This window comes from Culex quinquefasciatus, chromosome 1, assembly GCF_015732765.1.
Source record: "Culex quinquefasciatus strain JHB chromosome 1, VPISU_Cqui_1.0_pri_paternal, whole genome shotgun sequence".
Lineage (NCBI taxonomy): Eukaryota > Metazoa > Arthropoda > Insecta > Diptera > Culicidae > Culex > Culex quinquefasciatus.
The window spans coordinates 76329422-76345156 of record NC_051861.1 but is presented as its reverse complement, the minus strand read 5'-3'; the positions used below and the strand labels follow the sequence as shown (position 1 = coordinate 76345156).

Here is a 15735-nt window from a genome sequence, read left to right as displayed (position 1 = left end):
TTTGTTAAGTTAGTTTATATTAAAAATTGGTTTAAATTTAGTTTTTTATGTAAAACTTATCAAAACATTAGTTTATAAACAACTATTTTTATAAAATTGCTATTTTATGTTGTAAGAGTCTCTATTGAACAAGTTTTAACAATATTTGTTCGAAATATACATTGTTTTCATCTTTTTATTGACATTTTCGACCAAAATACTGTTTCGGAACAATACCGTTAAACAATCCGGATTGTCCCGGAACCGGTTTAACCCCTCGGAGGGAAATTTTGTGGTGGTCAGATAGAGGACAAAAAAACCCACCTCTTGCAATTTGAAGCATCCAATTTCGTCCACTACAGCCCGATTACGAGTCCCTAGACTGAAATTTGAAATTTTCACTTTCCGTGCTGAGAATTTCTGTACCGGCCTGGGTTAGAATGTTTTGCTTGAGGAATTTGAAAATTTCAAATTTCAGACTAGGGACTCGTAATCGGGCTGTAGTGGACGAAATTGGATGCTTCAAATTGCAAGAGGTGGGTTTTTTGTCCTCTATCTGACCACCACAAAATTTCTCCGAGTTAAACCGGTTCCGGGACAATCAGGATTGTTTAACGGTATTGTTCCGAAACAGTATTTTTGGTCGAAAAATGTCAATAAAAAAGATGAAAACAATGTATATTTCGAACAAATATTGTTAAAACTTGTTCAATAGAGACTCTTACAACATAAAATAGCAATTTTATAAAAATAGTTGTTTATAAACTAATGTTTTGATAAGTGTTACATAAAAAACTAAATTTAAACCAATTTTCAATATAAACTAACTTAACAAAGTTATCAGAAGTTCAAAGTTGTCACAAACTGGCTAGAGGTACTAGTATTTGACACAGAAACAACATTTCATAAATGAATTCACTTAAATCGATCAGATTTTGTACTTTTATTAGGGTACGGACAATTATTTGACCTCTTTTTTGACTATTTTCAGTAAAATATTTTTGTACTTTTTTAGAAAACGTTTTGCAAATCCAATGACAGTGTCTTAAAGAGGATATTCTGCCGCGTCGATTGATGTATAAAACATGGTACTTTGGTCGTATTTTATGAACTTTTATATCACAAACATTTTCCGTATGGGGGGTACGGACAAATATTTGACTCACTGTAGTTACCTGAAGGCTGATTTCTGGAGTTTTTTTTTAAAAAGGTCCAATAAACCAAATTTTCAGTTTTTGCTTTTTGGGTGTTTTTCAATACCCCTAACTCAATGCGGTTCTAAAAACACCCAAAAAGCAAAAACTGGAAATTTGGTTTATTGGACCTTTTTTTTTAAAAAAAACTCCAGATTTGAATATTGGTTAAAAAAGATGTATAAATATTCAGGTTAGGTTATTGAGGTTACTGTTTTGTCAACGAAATCGAGTAGGGGAAATTCTCGTATGTTTGGCAGGTTAAGCACTTGCTTCTAACTCCATCCAATTTGCTGTTTTTCACTGTTTCAACAAATTATTTAGTAAAACTGTTGATAAAAACTTGCTTGCTCACTGCCTATTGAGCTATTTATATCTCGATATCAGTAAAAACGCTTTTATGAGCTGTAATTGAACGTCTAAGTGCTGATATGGCAACATTAGGGACACCAATCAAATACACTCAACCCCGGAGGTTGGTCAGTTTTTCGCTTTGTCAGAAGTTGGAATCGTTCGAATAGTCTTGCGCACCAACATTTCAAGAAGGTGATATCTCGAAATATTTGCCCTTAAAATTCCCGATTTCATTAAATGTTTATTCCACTAACTGTCACAGAAAAGGTGCACCATTTCATTTGCTGTGCTTCGCTGCCACGACGGCCGCCCACTGTTCCGCGTGGGCCGTTTTCTTATGGGTGTACATATTCGAGCTGGAGTTGCACTCGCGCGGACAGAACGGACACTTGTACAGCACGATTCCGGCGTGGTTTGCTTCGTGTTCCTTTAAATGAAATGCAAATGTTAGATTACGAAGATTTTCATCATAATTTTAGCGCTTACCTTCAATCGCAACTGTTTTTTAAACTCCTTGCCACAGTACTGGCAAGCGTACTTGGGACGATCCGTATGGTTAAGCTTTTTGTGCACGGACAACGCGTGAGCGTTAACCGAAACGTGCTCGCACAGATCGCACTTGGCCGGTCCGGTACTGTTTCCGCAGAGCTTCCGGTGACGCAAGTACGACGTCCTGTTGATGAGCCATTTGTGGCACTTTTCACACTGTTCCTTTAAACTTCTCTGGCCTTCTTCTGTGTGCGTAAGGCGGTGTCGCTCAAGCAGGGCACGGTGGGCGAATCCTTTGGCGCACACGTCGCAAACCCAATCGCTCATCGCACCGTGGACGTTCTGCTGGTGGGCCTTCAGCTGAGGCAGCGTGGTGTACGTTACACCGCACGAGTCACAGGTGTGCGTCTTGCGTTCCTTGTCCAGATGGCGATCCATGTGAGCCTTTAGCAAGTACTCTTTAACGTAAGCATCGCCACATACATCGCACTTGAAAGGTCGCTCCGAGACGGGCGTGTGGATGAACCAGCGGTGACTTTGCAGACCGTCACTGTCGGTGAACGTTTTATCGCAAAGTTCGCACTTGAAGTGGTCCGGGTTCAAATGTTTCAGACAGTGCTCGTACAAGCGGAACCGTTTGCTAAACTTTCGTTCACAACAAATCACCGAGTAAGTGGGCATATTATGCGCACTTTTAGCGTGTGACGAAAGTTCTTTAAAGTTTGCACCAACAAAGTCACACTTTGAGCAGATCATTGTGACATACTGGCTGATAAGTTCATCTTGCTTGGCGATATCTTCCGGCGTACTTCGTTTACGCCTGTCTGCAGACATGGCCTCCGTCGCCGTTTCCGCTGGCACCGTTGAATGATGATTTTCATTGTGAGTTCTCAAGAGCCCTGCCCCAGTAAAGTACCGGTTACAAATCGCACAGTGATGATTCAGCTGCTCCACCTCATCGTGCCAGCTTATGTGACTTTTGAGCAGATCCTCTTCGGGGAATGCTTTCTCGCAGCGATCACACTTGAACTGCTTCTCTTCCTCTGGGGTATGGAAAATGATCATGTGCCGAGCCAGTCCACTCGTCTTTGAACGAACACTTACACTCCAAGCAGTGCTTTTGCTCCAGCGCTGATCGTCCATGACTTTTAATGTGCTTCAAGTAGAGCGGCTTCGTAACGAATCGTTTGCTGCAGCAGTACATGAATCCATTCTGCCCATGGGTTTGCTTAAAGTGCACATTCAACTTGTACCACGTGTAGAACGGCTCGCAGTACGTTCCTTCATCCGCGCACAAGCTGCAGTTCAGTTCAATGTTTGTCCTTGTTCTCCGTTTACGCTTGGTTCGCCTCACCGGTGGAACGTCCGAATCAGAGTCCGAGGATGTTGAGTTCGATTCCGATTCACTTGAACTGGTTGACTCGTCATCGTTTGGGTTGTTAGCTTCAGGCTCGCTGGCGATTTCCGATTTGTTTTCCTCCTCTAGCTTACATATAACCTCAGCATACAGTAGACTAAAAGCGAAAAGTTTAAGAGACTAGTTTACATGAGTAAAGACTACAGATTTGCATCGAATGTTGCCCTCTTTTGGTTATTTGTTTAACACCAACAGGCAGCACATGCCCAAATGGCGTGCTTAAAACTAAGTACGTGTACACAAATAATATCCTGTGAAGACCAGTCAACTCGCTATGCACAGCAGAGTTCGTTTGGCGGATAGGAACACGCAAGAACGGAGTAGAATTACGAAGCATTCGGAGCGGGGCCATAAGAGCCAGTCCTCGAAGAATGGCTGAGTCGACGGAGCGCGAACCAGATGAATCACACACTGCACACTCTCTATCCACACAGCACCGCACTTTTCTCGTAGCAGCGACTACATACAGACATCAGTAACACTTTTTGCTGCAAGAAAGATGAAACCGAGCTGTCGCGAAGCGTTGGAAATCATGAAGAAGATGTGCTGCTTGTGTGTTTCCCAGTTCAACTTAATTGCATCAACAGTACTGATTTCTTGATGAAAGCCTCTCCGTTATGAGCTTCTTGGTCGCCCTAACCGAGTCATCGCTTCGTTTTTTCGAAGATCCGTAGTTTTGTTCGCAAGCTGATTCGGTTTGAACGCCACAGGTTGCGAATCCTACAGATTTGCTTCCGAATGTCTCTGCCAAAGTCCGACGCCTAACAAAAATCCGAGGTACACAAACGCCTTCACAAACTTGAAAACATTCCAGTTTGTTTATATGCGATATCAAAATTCAAGGGTTCGATGCAAATCAGCTCATAAGAATCAATTATTTTACCGATCATCAGCTCCTTTTACGTCCTCTTTGCTCTCCAAAACCGGCTCCTCCAACCCATCGTCCTGCTCCTGTTTGATCAACGGATGGTGTACCTTCTTCACGTCGCAATAAAATTTATGAAAATCGTCAATTTTCTCCCAACAGCTGGTACAAACGATGCGACCATGGCACTCGTCCTTCTGCAAAAACACAACAAACAAACACTTTACATTCCCGAATTAAGGGCCCAGAGTTCAGCCCACTGACGGTAAACCAAAAGTGTGTGGCGAAAACAGCTTCGACGTTTTCCTCGCTCGCCTCGTCGCTCTCGGTGATGCGCAGGAAGTTTTCCGTCTGCCGGCAGCAGGTCAGGCAGCTCTTGAGCGAATCCGACGCCATGCCGACCGGAAGGTGCGAAAATTCTGCCGAAAATCGGGCTTTTTCGGCGGAGCTGGTTGCGTTACTGGAGGTCTGGAAATGTAATGTTTTTGTTAATTTGACAGATGGGGGAAAATATGCAACCCGATGAAGAAAAATGCTTGTTTACACGTTAAATTGCGTTTGATACACGTTCGTTAATGTTTGCAGGTTTTGCATTACATTCATTTAACAAACACTCAAATCATAATAACCCTCCGTTGTATCGTTATAATATTTATCTGTCTGCTAGAATCAATTTGATTTAAAGGAGTGTGATACATATGGGATCAAATAAATTATACAATCAAAACCCATCAAATGTATTGCAATCAAAACTAATAGCTATACTTCGCCGCCATAACGGCTCCCCACTGTTCAGGTGGGCCGTCTTCTTGTGGGTGTACATGTTGGAGCTGGAGTTGCACTCTCTCGGGCAAAACTCGCACTTGTACAGCACGATTCCGGCGTGATTCGCTTCGTGTTCCTGGAAAAAAATCGAGCGATTTAGTAAAAAAATCAGTACACCGAACAGACTCACCTTTAATCTTATCTGCTTTTAAACTCCTTCCCGCAGTAGCTGCACGCATACTTCCGGACATCGGTATGGTTCATCTTTACGTGCTTCTCCAGTGCGATTGAATGCACCGAAACGTGATCGCACTGGTCACACTTGACCGGACCCGTGTTGTTGCCGCACAGCATCTTGTGCCGATAGAGGCTGCGCTTGCTGCAGAGCCATCGGAGACACTTTTCGCACTGCACCTTCAGGCTCTTGAGGCCTTCTTCAGTGTGAGTGAGCCGGTGTTGCACGAGCAGTGCCCGGTGGGTGAATCCCTTGGCGCATACGTCGCAAACCCAATCGCTCATCGCTCCGTGGATTCGCTGCTGGTGCGATTTGAGCTGGATCATGCTGGTGTAGACGTTGGTGCACTGCTTGCAGCTGTACTTCTTGCGTTCCCGATCCAGATGACGATCCATGTGAGATTTCAACTGGTAATCCTTCATAAATGCATCCCCGCAAACGTCGCACTTGAAGGGCCGTTCCGAAACTGGCGTGTGGATCCACCACTTATGGTGCTTCAGTCCGTCACTGTCACGGAACGTTTTCCCGCACTCACACTTGAACCAGTCCGGATTCTGGTGCATGAGGCAGTGCTCGTAAAGACGCAACCGCGTATTAAACCGCTTCTCGCAGCATGTAATCGGGTGGGATTTCATGTCGTGTTCGGTTCTTGCATGTCGCGCTAGCTCGACAAATGTTTCGCCAATGAAATCGCATTGCGAACAGTTCAGAACGATTAATTGTTTGATGAGGTCATTCTGTTTGGCCATCTCATCGGCCGATGGCGTTTTTCGCAGTGGGGCATAAGTTGAAGCTTCCAGCTTGATAGCTGGTTGGACTACCGCTCTGGTTACATTTGCACCGCTGTGATGAGCCGCATTGTGCTTTGCTAGATTGCCCTGACCCACAAAGTAACGATCGCAAATGGCGCAATGATTGTTCCGCGTCTCTACCTGCTGATGCCACTTTATGTGGCAACTCAATAATTCCTCTTCCGCGAACGCCTTCGAACATTGCTCACATTTGAACTGCTTCTCTTCCTCTGGCTTATGAACCAACTCCATGTGTCTCGCCAGTCCGGAATCATCCTTGAACGTGATGTCACACTCATCACACCTTCTCTTTTCTATCTTTTCGTGATTTACAGAGTGACCCAAGTATCCCTTCTTTGTGTAGAACTTTCGACCACAGCAAAAATAATATCCCGTGGCCTGGTGAACTTTCTTAAAGTGCAGTATCATCCGGTACCAGGTGGAAAACGGACCGAACGAGGTTTCATTGGACTGTACGCAGATATGGCATGGATATTCCATAATTTCCATAACTTCATCGTCCTTCCGTACCCGTTGACGTTTCTTGCGCTTGACGGAAGCTTTACGCTTGGCCAAGGGCATCGACGATTCGGAGTCGGAATCCGAATCAGAACTTTCGCTATCGTTGGCGTCTTCCTTCTCCCCATTGATGCTGTTTGACTCTGACATGCTTTCTTCGTTGCTCCGTTCTTCGATTTCCGTTTTGCAAAATGTATCCGCCAAGCTGAAATTAAAACTTTTATAGAACATTTCAACCAAGCAGCAACTTGCCAACTCACCTGTCCTCGGCCATCATCATTGGTTGGTCCTCGTCGATTCCAGTCGCCTCCACAAACTCCTCCTTCAGCTTGGGACGATAAACCTTCTCAACCTCGCAGTAGAATTTGTTAAATTCATCAATCTTCTCCCAGCAGCTTGCGCAAACGATTTTGTCCCGATACTCATCTTGCTGGAAAGTTTGCAAAAATCAAAATAAATTGAACATTTCCAAAACGCGGTTCACGTACGGTAAACCAAAAGTGCTTCTCGAAAACCGCTCCGATGTCTTCGGTGCCTTCTGGGCCGCTCCGGCTGGCGTTGATCCGGAGATAGTCTCCGGTGTGGCGGAAACAGGTCAGGCAGCTTTGCAGCTCGGTGGGGGACATTTTAGATGATGTTTGGTGTTGATTTATGCTGAATTTAGGACATGAGCGATGAGCCACCGTCAACACACTGGATTTCGATTTCGTTTGTTTTGAACGTTTTGACAGATTGGTGCAACAAACCAGTACACGTTAATGCTGATTGAACAAGATTGTAACATTTAAATACCTTTTTTCAAAGTGTGTAGAAGTGATGTTTACGTTGACATGTACGTTTATTTGATATTGCGCGTATTCCCGAAAAGACACGCGGCATACCAGCCTCGCAACGACGCGCCGCACTTTCAGCAAATGCGCGCTGTCAAATCCCATACTGTGCGTTTTGTTTTGTTGATCTTTTCTTCGAATTGCATGGCATTGTTGCCGGGAATGTTTTTTATTGCACCAAAAGGTCAGAAAATCGCTGGCAACAGTGTCTGCGGCACATTTTGAAATGCCGCGCGGCGTGTACCTTCGAGAGAAACGGACAATATCTAGATTAAAGCGGTATACGCACTTCGGAAGGAACCGGTCAAGAAAAAAATCAAATGGGCAGCAGCGGCAGCGCAAGCAAGCCAGCGAGGGTGAAGAAAAGCCCCAAGAAATCACTCCCTCTCCTTTGTTCTGCTGTTCGTAAAGCTGTTTCTTGACCCCTTTCCTTCCGATCTGCCTTAAATTTTCAAAAAAAAAAAAAAAAAAAACAGCAGGAAGTCACCTGACAAAAAACTTTTGCTAGAAAGAGACAAAAAAAGTAAATCTTTCCCTGTTCCTGAAGAGAACCGGGGCCGGGGCCGGCATTTACAAAGTTGATAAGGTACAGTTTGTGACGATATACTTACAGGTTATCGAGGGAAACAGATTGGTCGATGCAAAATAAATATAGGTGATTGAAGGTCAATTCCCGCGAGGACTGTAACGAGATCATCGAGGAGATGGCGCTGCCGAAGAGTTGCGTGAACAACGAGATTGCGTTGAAGAAGATAAACATCCGGTTTTTGGCCAAGTACGAGACAGGTGATTTTCACGGTGAGGAGAAGGAGCCGACGAAGAGGAGGACGATGAGAAGCGGGATAATCGGAGGTAGCCAGAGCGGATGTTGCACTCGGTGCCGGCGATTTACAACACCTGTGAGTAATGAGAATGTGTACAGTGGCTTGCCAACTTCACTTACTTCCATCTCTTTTAACAAATAACCGCCCACAAATGCTCATCTCGCGACTGCGCAGCTCCAGCCGAATGTACCCTGGACAGCGTGCCGAAAAAATCTGTGTCATTCTCGGAGGATTAAGTGCTCGAAATCGAATTCCGTTCCGAGGGATTCATCAACCCAATGTTCCGGATGCGCTTCCAGAATCGGGAATTCCCTGTTCAGGCACTTCACTTTCCAGCCTGGAAACGTCTATCACCCTTGCCGAATCTACAGCCAACTTCTCCAAACCTGTCTTGATGAAAGCCGGCAACGTGACCATCCTGTTCTCTACTTTGCTGTCGCGCGTCGAAACGTCTATCCGGATCCGTCCAGCTTGGGGTCTTCGGAAGTGACCGGTGGCGTACCCTAAGAATCGGTACAGCTTGGACTCGGATTTTGGCCAGAAGCTTTCAATACAATAACAAAATTGTTGGGAGAGCGTCCCTATTCTACGCGGCGACTCATCACTTGACAACCGTCTTGTCAAGGTGACAGACGTCGGCCGCGCCTGAACCACGAAGTGGAGAAGATTGTTATTGTTCGTCATTCGTTTATTGCTTGTTCGTTAGTTAAGTTCGATTTACATTTTAATAAATGTTTTAATCTGTTTGTTACGATATGTGCTTCGTCTTTTCATATCGTAACAAAAATGTATTTTTTTAACATAGTGTTTGAAACTTTTAAAAATAAATATAAAATCAAGCCTAAAATCAAGCACATTTTTCTGAAATTAACACTGTAGTATTAAATGTTGTTTATTCTTGCTATAAAGGTTTCTTTTCTAATTAAAAGTAAAACACTTTTACCGATACAACGATTTTGTTCCATAAATGCATGGTAGTATCAAAAACTTTCCAACTTTTAAATTGAAAAGTTTGAACTTTCTACGAATATTCACCAACGCGAACTTTTAATCCAACGAACGATCTTTTTAAATTCAGAGTATTTTTTCTTTATGTGTACGCAACAGAAAACCAAGCAAAACCGACCCAGTCACGACGTTCTAGCAAGATTCTAGCAGAATTCTTAGAGAGCTGGATATTCTTAGAGCATTCTAGCAGAAATGTTCCACCGTTCTAGCAGGATTCTGACAGAACCAGCTCTGCTAGAATATTTCGTGACTGGGGAGGTGTGTGAACCGCGTGTGCTGCACGGTACAGGGTACGCAGGAAAGCTTGCCGTTATTTAAATTAAACATGCATAATCGATCCAATCAAACAGAACGTCGAACATTTTAAAATTATCAAGAAAATTTGTACCGTAAAAATCGAAAAACTTATTCAACGTGTACCACTATTCGCTTTGTTGTGACGTTTCGTGTACCACTATTCGCTTTGTTGTGACGTTTCGAATAGTCAAGAGTGCAGTGCGTATTGTTGTTTTGCAATATTTTTTAAGTTGCATGGTTCACAAAGTTGTACAAAATAAATCATAATGCAAACGGAACTTTCCGACTGTTTCACCTGCTGCCGAAGGACGGACACCTTCCTGCGAATCTGCGACGAGTCCAACACGGAGAATGTGGACCAGATTTTGGCTCGACACTTTTGGTTCAAGGTATATGAGGGAGGGCGGGTATCAATTTAACCCGGATTGACTGCTAAATATGTAATCTTCCTTTCAGAGAAGTGACTACGAGCAGTCGGTGTTGTGCACCAGCTGCTGGGAAAAGATTGACGAATTTCACAAGTTTTACTGCGAAGTGGCCAACACGCACCGGGCGGATGTTTTGTTGCAAGGCGACCAAGTGATTCAGGTGAAGGAGGAGGAAATCGATGAAGAATCGGATGAGATATCGGCCGAGGAGGATACTCTTGAGGAACCATCATCGACGCGAGGTCGCAAGCGAAAGAAATCTCCATTGGAGGATGAAGAATTTGAAGCGCCGGTTGACGTGAAACTAGAGGAGGTTCCAGAAGAGTTTGACTCGGAGCAGATCGACGTTGAGCAGCCAAAGCTGGAAGTTGGACTTGGAGATGAGCAGAGCAGTAGCGACAGCGATGAGGAAACCGATGAAGAGGAAGACGACTCAGGTTCGGAATCGTCGCGACCGATAGCGGCACGGAAACGCAAGGCCAGCCAGGCTCGTCGTCGGGGACAGCAAGCCAAAGGAAGTTATTCGGCCGAGAAGGAATCGTTGATTCGGAAGCACTTCCCAAGGTTGCCGTGCGATCAGTGCCCGGAACAGTGGCCTAACTTCAAGCAACTGACGAAGCACGCCCGAAGAGAGCACGACTCACTGCCGACCGTAGTCTGTTGCAAGCAGTCGTATCAGAAACAGGTTTTCCTGTTTTATCACCTTTTGAAGCATAAATTTTACTGCAAAGAGTGTGACCGATGCTACAAGACCGTGGACAGTTTTGCCATGCACAACATGCTGAACCACACGCCGGAGGAGGAGAAGAGATTCCGGTGCCATCTGTGCGAGACGGCCTTCGTGTCGGAACCGCTGCTGACTAGTCATCTCAACTGGCACGCGACTGTCGAGCCGAAGAATATCGTTTGTCAAAAGTGTAACAAGTTGTAAGCATTCTTCGCAACTATCGTGTAGCTAAATTTGATTGACATGTCTTGTTTTCCAGCTTCTCCAACACAAGAATGCTCGAGGAGCACACAACAACTCATCATCCTGAGTCGCTTGCGCCAGACGGCGTAGGATATCCAGCAAATGTTGACGGAACGGCGTTCTTCGAGCAACAATCGACTCTGGACCACCCGGCGGACAACACAACGGTCAAAAAGTCCCACGAGGGCAAACAGAACCGTCGCAAAACCCCGCAAGATCACGCCCGGGAGGACGAGCTGATTCGCAAGTACTGCGCGCTAAATTGTGAACAGTGCGACTACACGGCGGAAACGTTTAACCAGCTGGAGCTGCACTACAAGCACGCGCACGACGAACGCGGAGGTTACGCCACGTGCTGTGCGCGAAAGTTCACCAAAAAGAGCCGCCTGTACGAGCACGTTTGTGTGCACGAAAACCCGCAACACTTCAAGTGCGCCATCTGCGCGAAAACCTTCCTCAACAGCTTTGGCTTGTCGAACCACATGATGTGGAAGCATACGCCGGACTCGGAGAAGCCGTTCCGGTGTGATGTGTGCGGCAGTCGGTTTTGGAAGGATTATTTACTGAAGCAGCACATGGAGTACCATCTAGCGTTGGAGGAGAAGAAGTTCGCGTGTAAAGAGTGCAATCGATTGTGAGTTGCTCAAGTCATCTTTGAAACAGCAAGAAATGTAAGCTCTTTCTTTCTTTTCTAGCTTCGGAACGAACCTGCTTCTGAAATCCCACGAGCAATCCACGCACGGACTCAGCGCCAGCTGGGTGTGCGACGTCTGCGCTAAGGGTTCGCCATGAAGTCGGCGCTCGAATTTCACCGCCAACAGCACTCCCAGGAGGGCCGGGCCGCGCTAAAGGCCCAGTGCGAACACTGCAAAATATGGCTCAAGAACATCAAGAGTCTGCGCAGCCACGTCAAGCGGTGCAAGTCCGAACCGGTTCCGTGTGACGTGTGCGGAAAGGAGTGCTCGAACGCCATGTCGCTGCGCAGCCATAAGAAGTTTGTCCACACGAACGCGACCACGTACTCGTGCTCGTTTTGCGCGAAACCGTTCAAACGGCTGCTGCGGCTTAAGGTTTGTGCGATTTGCTTGCGTTTCGCTACGTTCAATCACAAACTGAGGTATTCTAAACTTGCAGGAACACGAAGCTGGACACACCGGCGAGCTGCTGTACAAATGCGAGTATTGTCCTCGGACTTGCAATTCCAGCTCGAATATGTACACCCACAAGAAGGTGGCGCATCCGGAGCAGTGGGCCGAGAAGATGTCTCAGCGGCACCAGCGGTAGACTCTGTGCTTTAATACTCAATTTTCTATTTTGTTGACTTTTCAAGATTTTAAAATTAGGTGATTCTTCATCATAGAGCAGATAAGGAACAATAAAATGAATTGTGCAATTGCTTTGTACACCTTTGTTTTCTTTTGAAAGTTTTTACATTCCAACTTGTCCCTCTTTTCGTAGATCAGTTGAACCTCTTTATATCTCTCCTGGCAGATCTCCTCCGTATTATATACTGTCTCGTCTCCTAGGAACATAGATGACGGTAACCCGATATCTTTCCGCTGCTCATAGAGTAATCTAAGCCCGAACTTACGCACACTAGCGTACCATTGGTTTTTGCTGGCAAGTACAAATTTTACCCTTCGTGTAAGTACACGCAATACATGCGCACGTAGATAACTCTATTGATGTACTTCCAAAATCCTTTCGGGTTTGACTTGAGTTTCTTCTGGGTACGTACTTCATGATCGGCATGACATCGGCATGTTGAGTCGCACGTAGGGGAACAGCCATCTAATTCCAGCGTGCCTCTAATGTTGGCAGGTCAGAAATTTGACATTCAATTAAAGCTAATGAAAAGCGTTTTCAACCGAAATCGAGTGATAAATATCTCAATGAGGAGTGAGCAAGCAAGTTTCTATCAGAGTTTTGCAAAATTAATTGTTGAAATAGTGAAAATCAGCAAATTGGATGGAGTTAGGAGCGAGTGCTTAACCTGCCAAACATACGAGAATTTCCCCTAATAGTTGTGCAAAGGTATCGTCCGATGTTTGGTGTTTTTTTAGTGCCAAACTCTTTGCAGCTTCGACTCTCCTAAGCTCGCAGGTTTGCCATGGACCACGAGCATTTGTAACAGGTATCTTCGGTACGTGCCTGTCGATGGCGTAGCTAAGAATCTTGGTGAAGGTTTGTAAGACCTCTTCGAGATTGTCCTTGTCAAGTGTGTTCTCCCAGTCAATGCTTTGCAGCAGCTTTAACATGCTGGGAACGTCTAAATTGCGATAGCCATAGCGGACTTAACAAACAACTCGGTTGCCAAACGGACAGACAGGGACAGCTGTAGCGGCGGATAATACCGGACATTTTTAACTAGCGGTGCTAGGGGTTTGGTATCTGGGCAGCTGACACGTCTTTATGGTATCCTGAACTTCCCACTCTTTGGGTGTTGGATCCTGTTCCTCCGTTTCTGTGCCGTTCAGGTGCCCGTCGCAGTGCTTCGATCATTTCACGTTCGTCCGTCAAGATTCCCCCTTCTTTATCCTAGGATTCCCTGATCTTTTCGGCTCGCAACCAGACAGCCCTTTCAAGATTTTGAAATCACGATTATCACGGTCTGCTTTGATTTCTTTCGCATTCACACCAAACGCGTACTGGTTTACCCTTCAGAAACACTTTGTTATGTAGTGATGCTTACCCTCCCCCTCCCCTCTTCCTTCACCATCACAACCGCACAGGCAACAACGCGATTCGTCGAATGACATGCAGTACTTCATTTTGTGTCCGCGCAGCGGTCGTAAAATTTTGTCTCTCCATCGGTCCCTGTACTATCGGCCAATGATGGAACGGGAAACGGGCGGAAGCTGTCTAACATGCCCGCGGAAGCCTTTGAACTTTTACCAGATTGCAACGGCCGAGGACAGCAAGCTGAACATTCTTGGGATTTTAAGTCAGCACTTTTGGTTCCAGGTAGGTCGCTGCGGCTCCGATTAGTTTTTGTTTCAAAGTGTCTGGTTTCAGGAGAATGACCTGCTGGAACGGAGTGACATCATCTGCAAGGTGTGCTGGGAGAAGGTCAGCGAGTTTCACGAGTTTTACCTAGAGGTCGAAAAGCTGCACAATCGGACCGATCCGGTTCCGCTGCCGGTGTTTGTTAAGGAGGAGGATGAGTATGTGGAATATCCCGACGAGGAGAGCAAACCTACGTTGGAGGATATAAAGGTAGAACCGATGGTTGAGGTCATTGAGGAATTGTCTGAAGCTGGACAGGACAGTGAGTCAGAGTTTGAGTCTTCGAGCAGGGATGATCAGTCTGACTATGAACCAGAACCGGAGGAGGAAATGCCCCGGCAGAAGCGTAAATATACGCGTAGAACGCCCGGTGAGAAGGTCAAGAAGGAACGCAAGGAGCCCTATCCGTACGCGCCAAAATCGACGGAGGAGCGTGAAGAAGAGGACAAATTCATTCGGCAGCATGTACGATACGTTTGTGAGGAAGACAATTGCAACGTAGAGTTTGAACATTTCCATGTCTTTCAACGGCACTGCCTCCAAACGCACAAGAAGGAAGGCTTCATCACGTGTTGCGGTATTCGGCACAGAAAGCGTTCGGTTTTGCTTCAACACGTCCAGCACGCGCTCAATCCGGATGCCTTCAAGTGCGAAATCTGCGGCAAGTCGTACAAGAATCGTTTCGGTTACAACCGGCACAAGAAGGAGAGTCACGCAACGGAAGAAGAACGGGCGTTCAAGTGTCACCGCTGTACAAAGTCGTTTATCAAGGAGGGAGCACTGAAGCGACATCTGGCTGATCACGAAACCCTGGACAACGGAACGGCCAAGTGCGAAACGTGCGGCAAGTGTTTCAGCAACATCAACATCCTGAAGAACCACGTCAAGTATCGACACCTGAAGCAGACGGAGTACATTTGCGACGTCTGCTCGAAAGGCTTTTATATGCGATCAACCTTCATGACCCACCGGAAGACGCACGAAGTTCCAGCCGAGCAGCTGCGTAAACAGTGCCCAATTTGTTCCAAGTGGTGCAAAAACCACGATTACTGGCGCGTCCACGTCCGACGTCACAAGAACGAGGGCGAGCTGAGTTGCGACGTTTGCGGGCACGTTTCTCCAAACCTGATGGCACTGAAGGCGCACAAATCACGGATGCACACAGGGCCGCGCGTTTTCCCGTGCACCATGTGCGGAAAGGAGTACGCCCGGGCCATCACGCTCAAGGAACACGTAGCTGCGGCGCATACGGGCGATGTTCTGTACAAGTGTCCGCACTGCGCTAAGACGTTCAATTCGAGTAGGCATTTCTTGCTTATCTTCTTGGGTTGCGGATTCTAATCATAACTTTGTATCTCTTTTAGGTGCCAACATGCATTCGCACAGGAAGAAGATGCACCCGAAGGAGTGGCTGGAGCAACGGTTGGCAAAGTACGGCAACAGGGACGCTGTGGTCCAGTCAGCTGGTCAACAGTCTGAGCAAAGCAGTAGCGTGGAATTTCCCGCGGACGGCATCACTCAGATGCATTGAACTTGCAGCTAGCCGATTGTCGTACGCTCGTACGAGTTGAACATTATGTTGTAAATAAAGACGTTGATAACCATGGAACAAATATTATCAATTAAGCGTGTGTGTGTCACCAGTCCATTATATGTAGGCCGGCTACGAAACTTGCGTTTGAATGTGGAACGTTAAGAATCAATTTCGAGCTTGCAAGACCGCCCATGGTTGCCCTTCCACAACGATCTAGTGGTGAATTAATGC

At 46.0% G+C, this 15735-nt stretch overlaps 6 protein-coding genes across 6 annotated transcripts in view; 3 read left to right on the top strand and 3 right to left on the bottom strand.

The window, feature by feature from the left end:
• Positions 1-15735, bottom strand: part of LOC6044985 (transcription factor grauzone) — a 28846-nt gene that overhangs the window by 1200 nt on the left and 11911 nt on the right. The gene's annotated exons all lie outside the window — the stretch shown is intronic.
• On the bottom strand, positions 1748-4934 carry LOC6044989 (transcription factor grauzone). The gene is given in 6 exon segments (XM_001862378.2): positions 1748-1953; positions 2013-3099; positions 3101-3529; positions 4316-4494; positions 4562-4765; positions 4842-4934. Coding segments are annotated over 5 exon segments (1977 nt in total). The 5' UTR covers positions 4694-4765; positions 4842-4934; the 3' UTR covers positions 1748-1803.
• On the bottom strand, positions 5014-7351 carry LOC6044988 (transcription factor grauzone). Its single transcript, XM_001862377.2, has 4 exons — positions 7096-7351; positions 6868-7037; positions 5253-6812; positions 5014-5198 (listed from the first exon to the last, which is right to left on the bottom strand). Exons 1-3 carry the CDS (start codon positions 7231-7233, stop codon positions 5261-5263), a joined length of 1860 nt encoding a protein of 619 aa, XP_001862412.2. The 5' UTR covers positions 7234-7351; the 3' UTR covers positions 5014-5198; positions 5253-5260.
• LOC119767553 lies at positions 8098-9095 on the top strand. Its single transcript, XM_038256405.1, has 2 exons — positions 8098-8336; positions 8436-9095. The coding sequence occupies exons 1-2, from the start codon at positions 8142-8144 to the stop codon at positions 8766-8768; spliced, it is 528 nt and encodes a 175-aa protein (XP_038112333.1). The 5' UTR covers positions 8098-8141; the 3' UTR covers positions 8769-9095.
• On the top strand, positions 9722-12367 carry LOC6044987 (transcription factor grauzone). Its single transcript, XM_038256357.1, is given in 6 exon segments — positions 9722-9955; positions 10023-10921; positions 10981-11598; positions 11660-11739; positions 11742-12034; positions 12099-12367. Coding segments are annotated over 6 exon segments (2163 nt in total). The 5' UTR covers positions 9722-9832; the 3' UTR covers positions 12249-12367.
• Positions 13689-15575, top strand: LOC6044986 (transcription factor grauzone). The gene is made up of 3 exons (XM_001862375.2): positions 13689-13928; positions 13980-15270; positions 15335-15575. The coding sequence occupies exons 1-3, from the start codon at positions 13722-13724 to the stop codon at positions 15499-15501; spliced, it is 1665 nt and encodes a 554-aa protein (XP_001862410.2). The 5' UTR covers positions 13689-13721; the 3' UTR covers positions 15502-15575.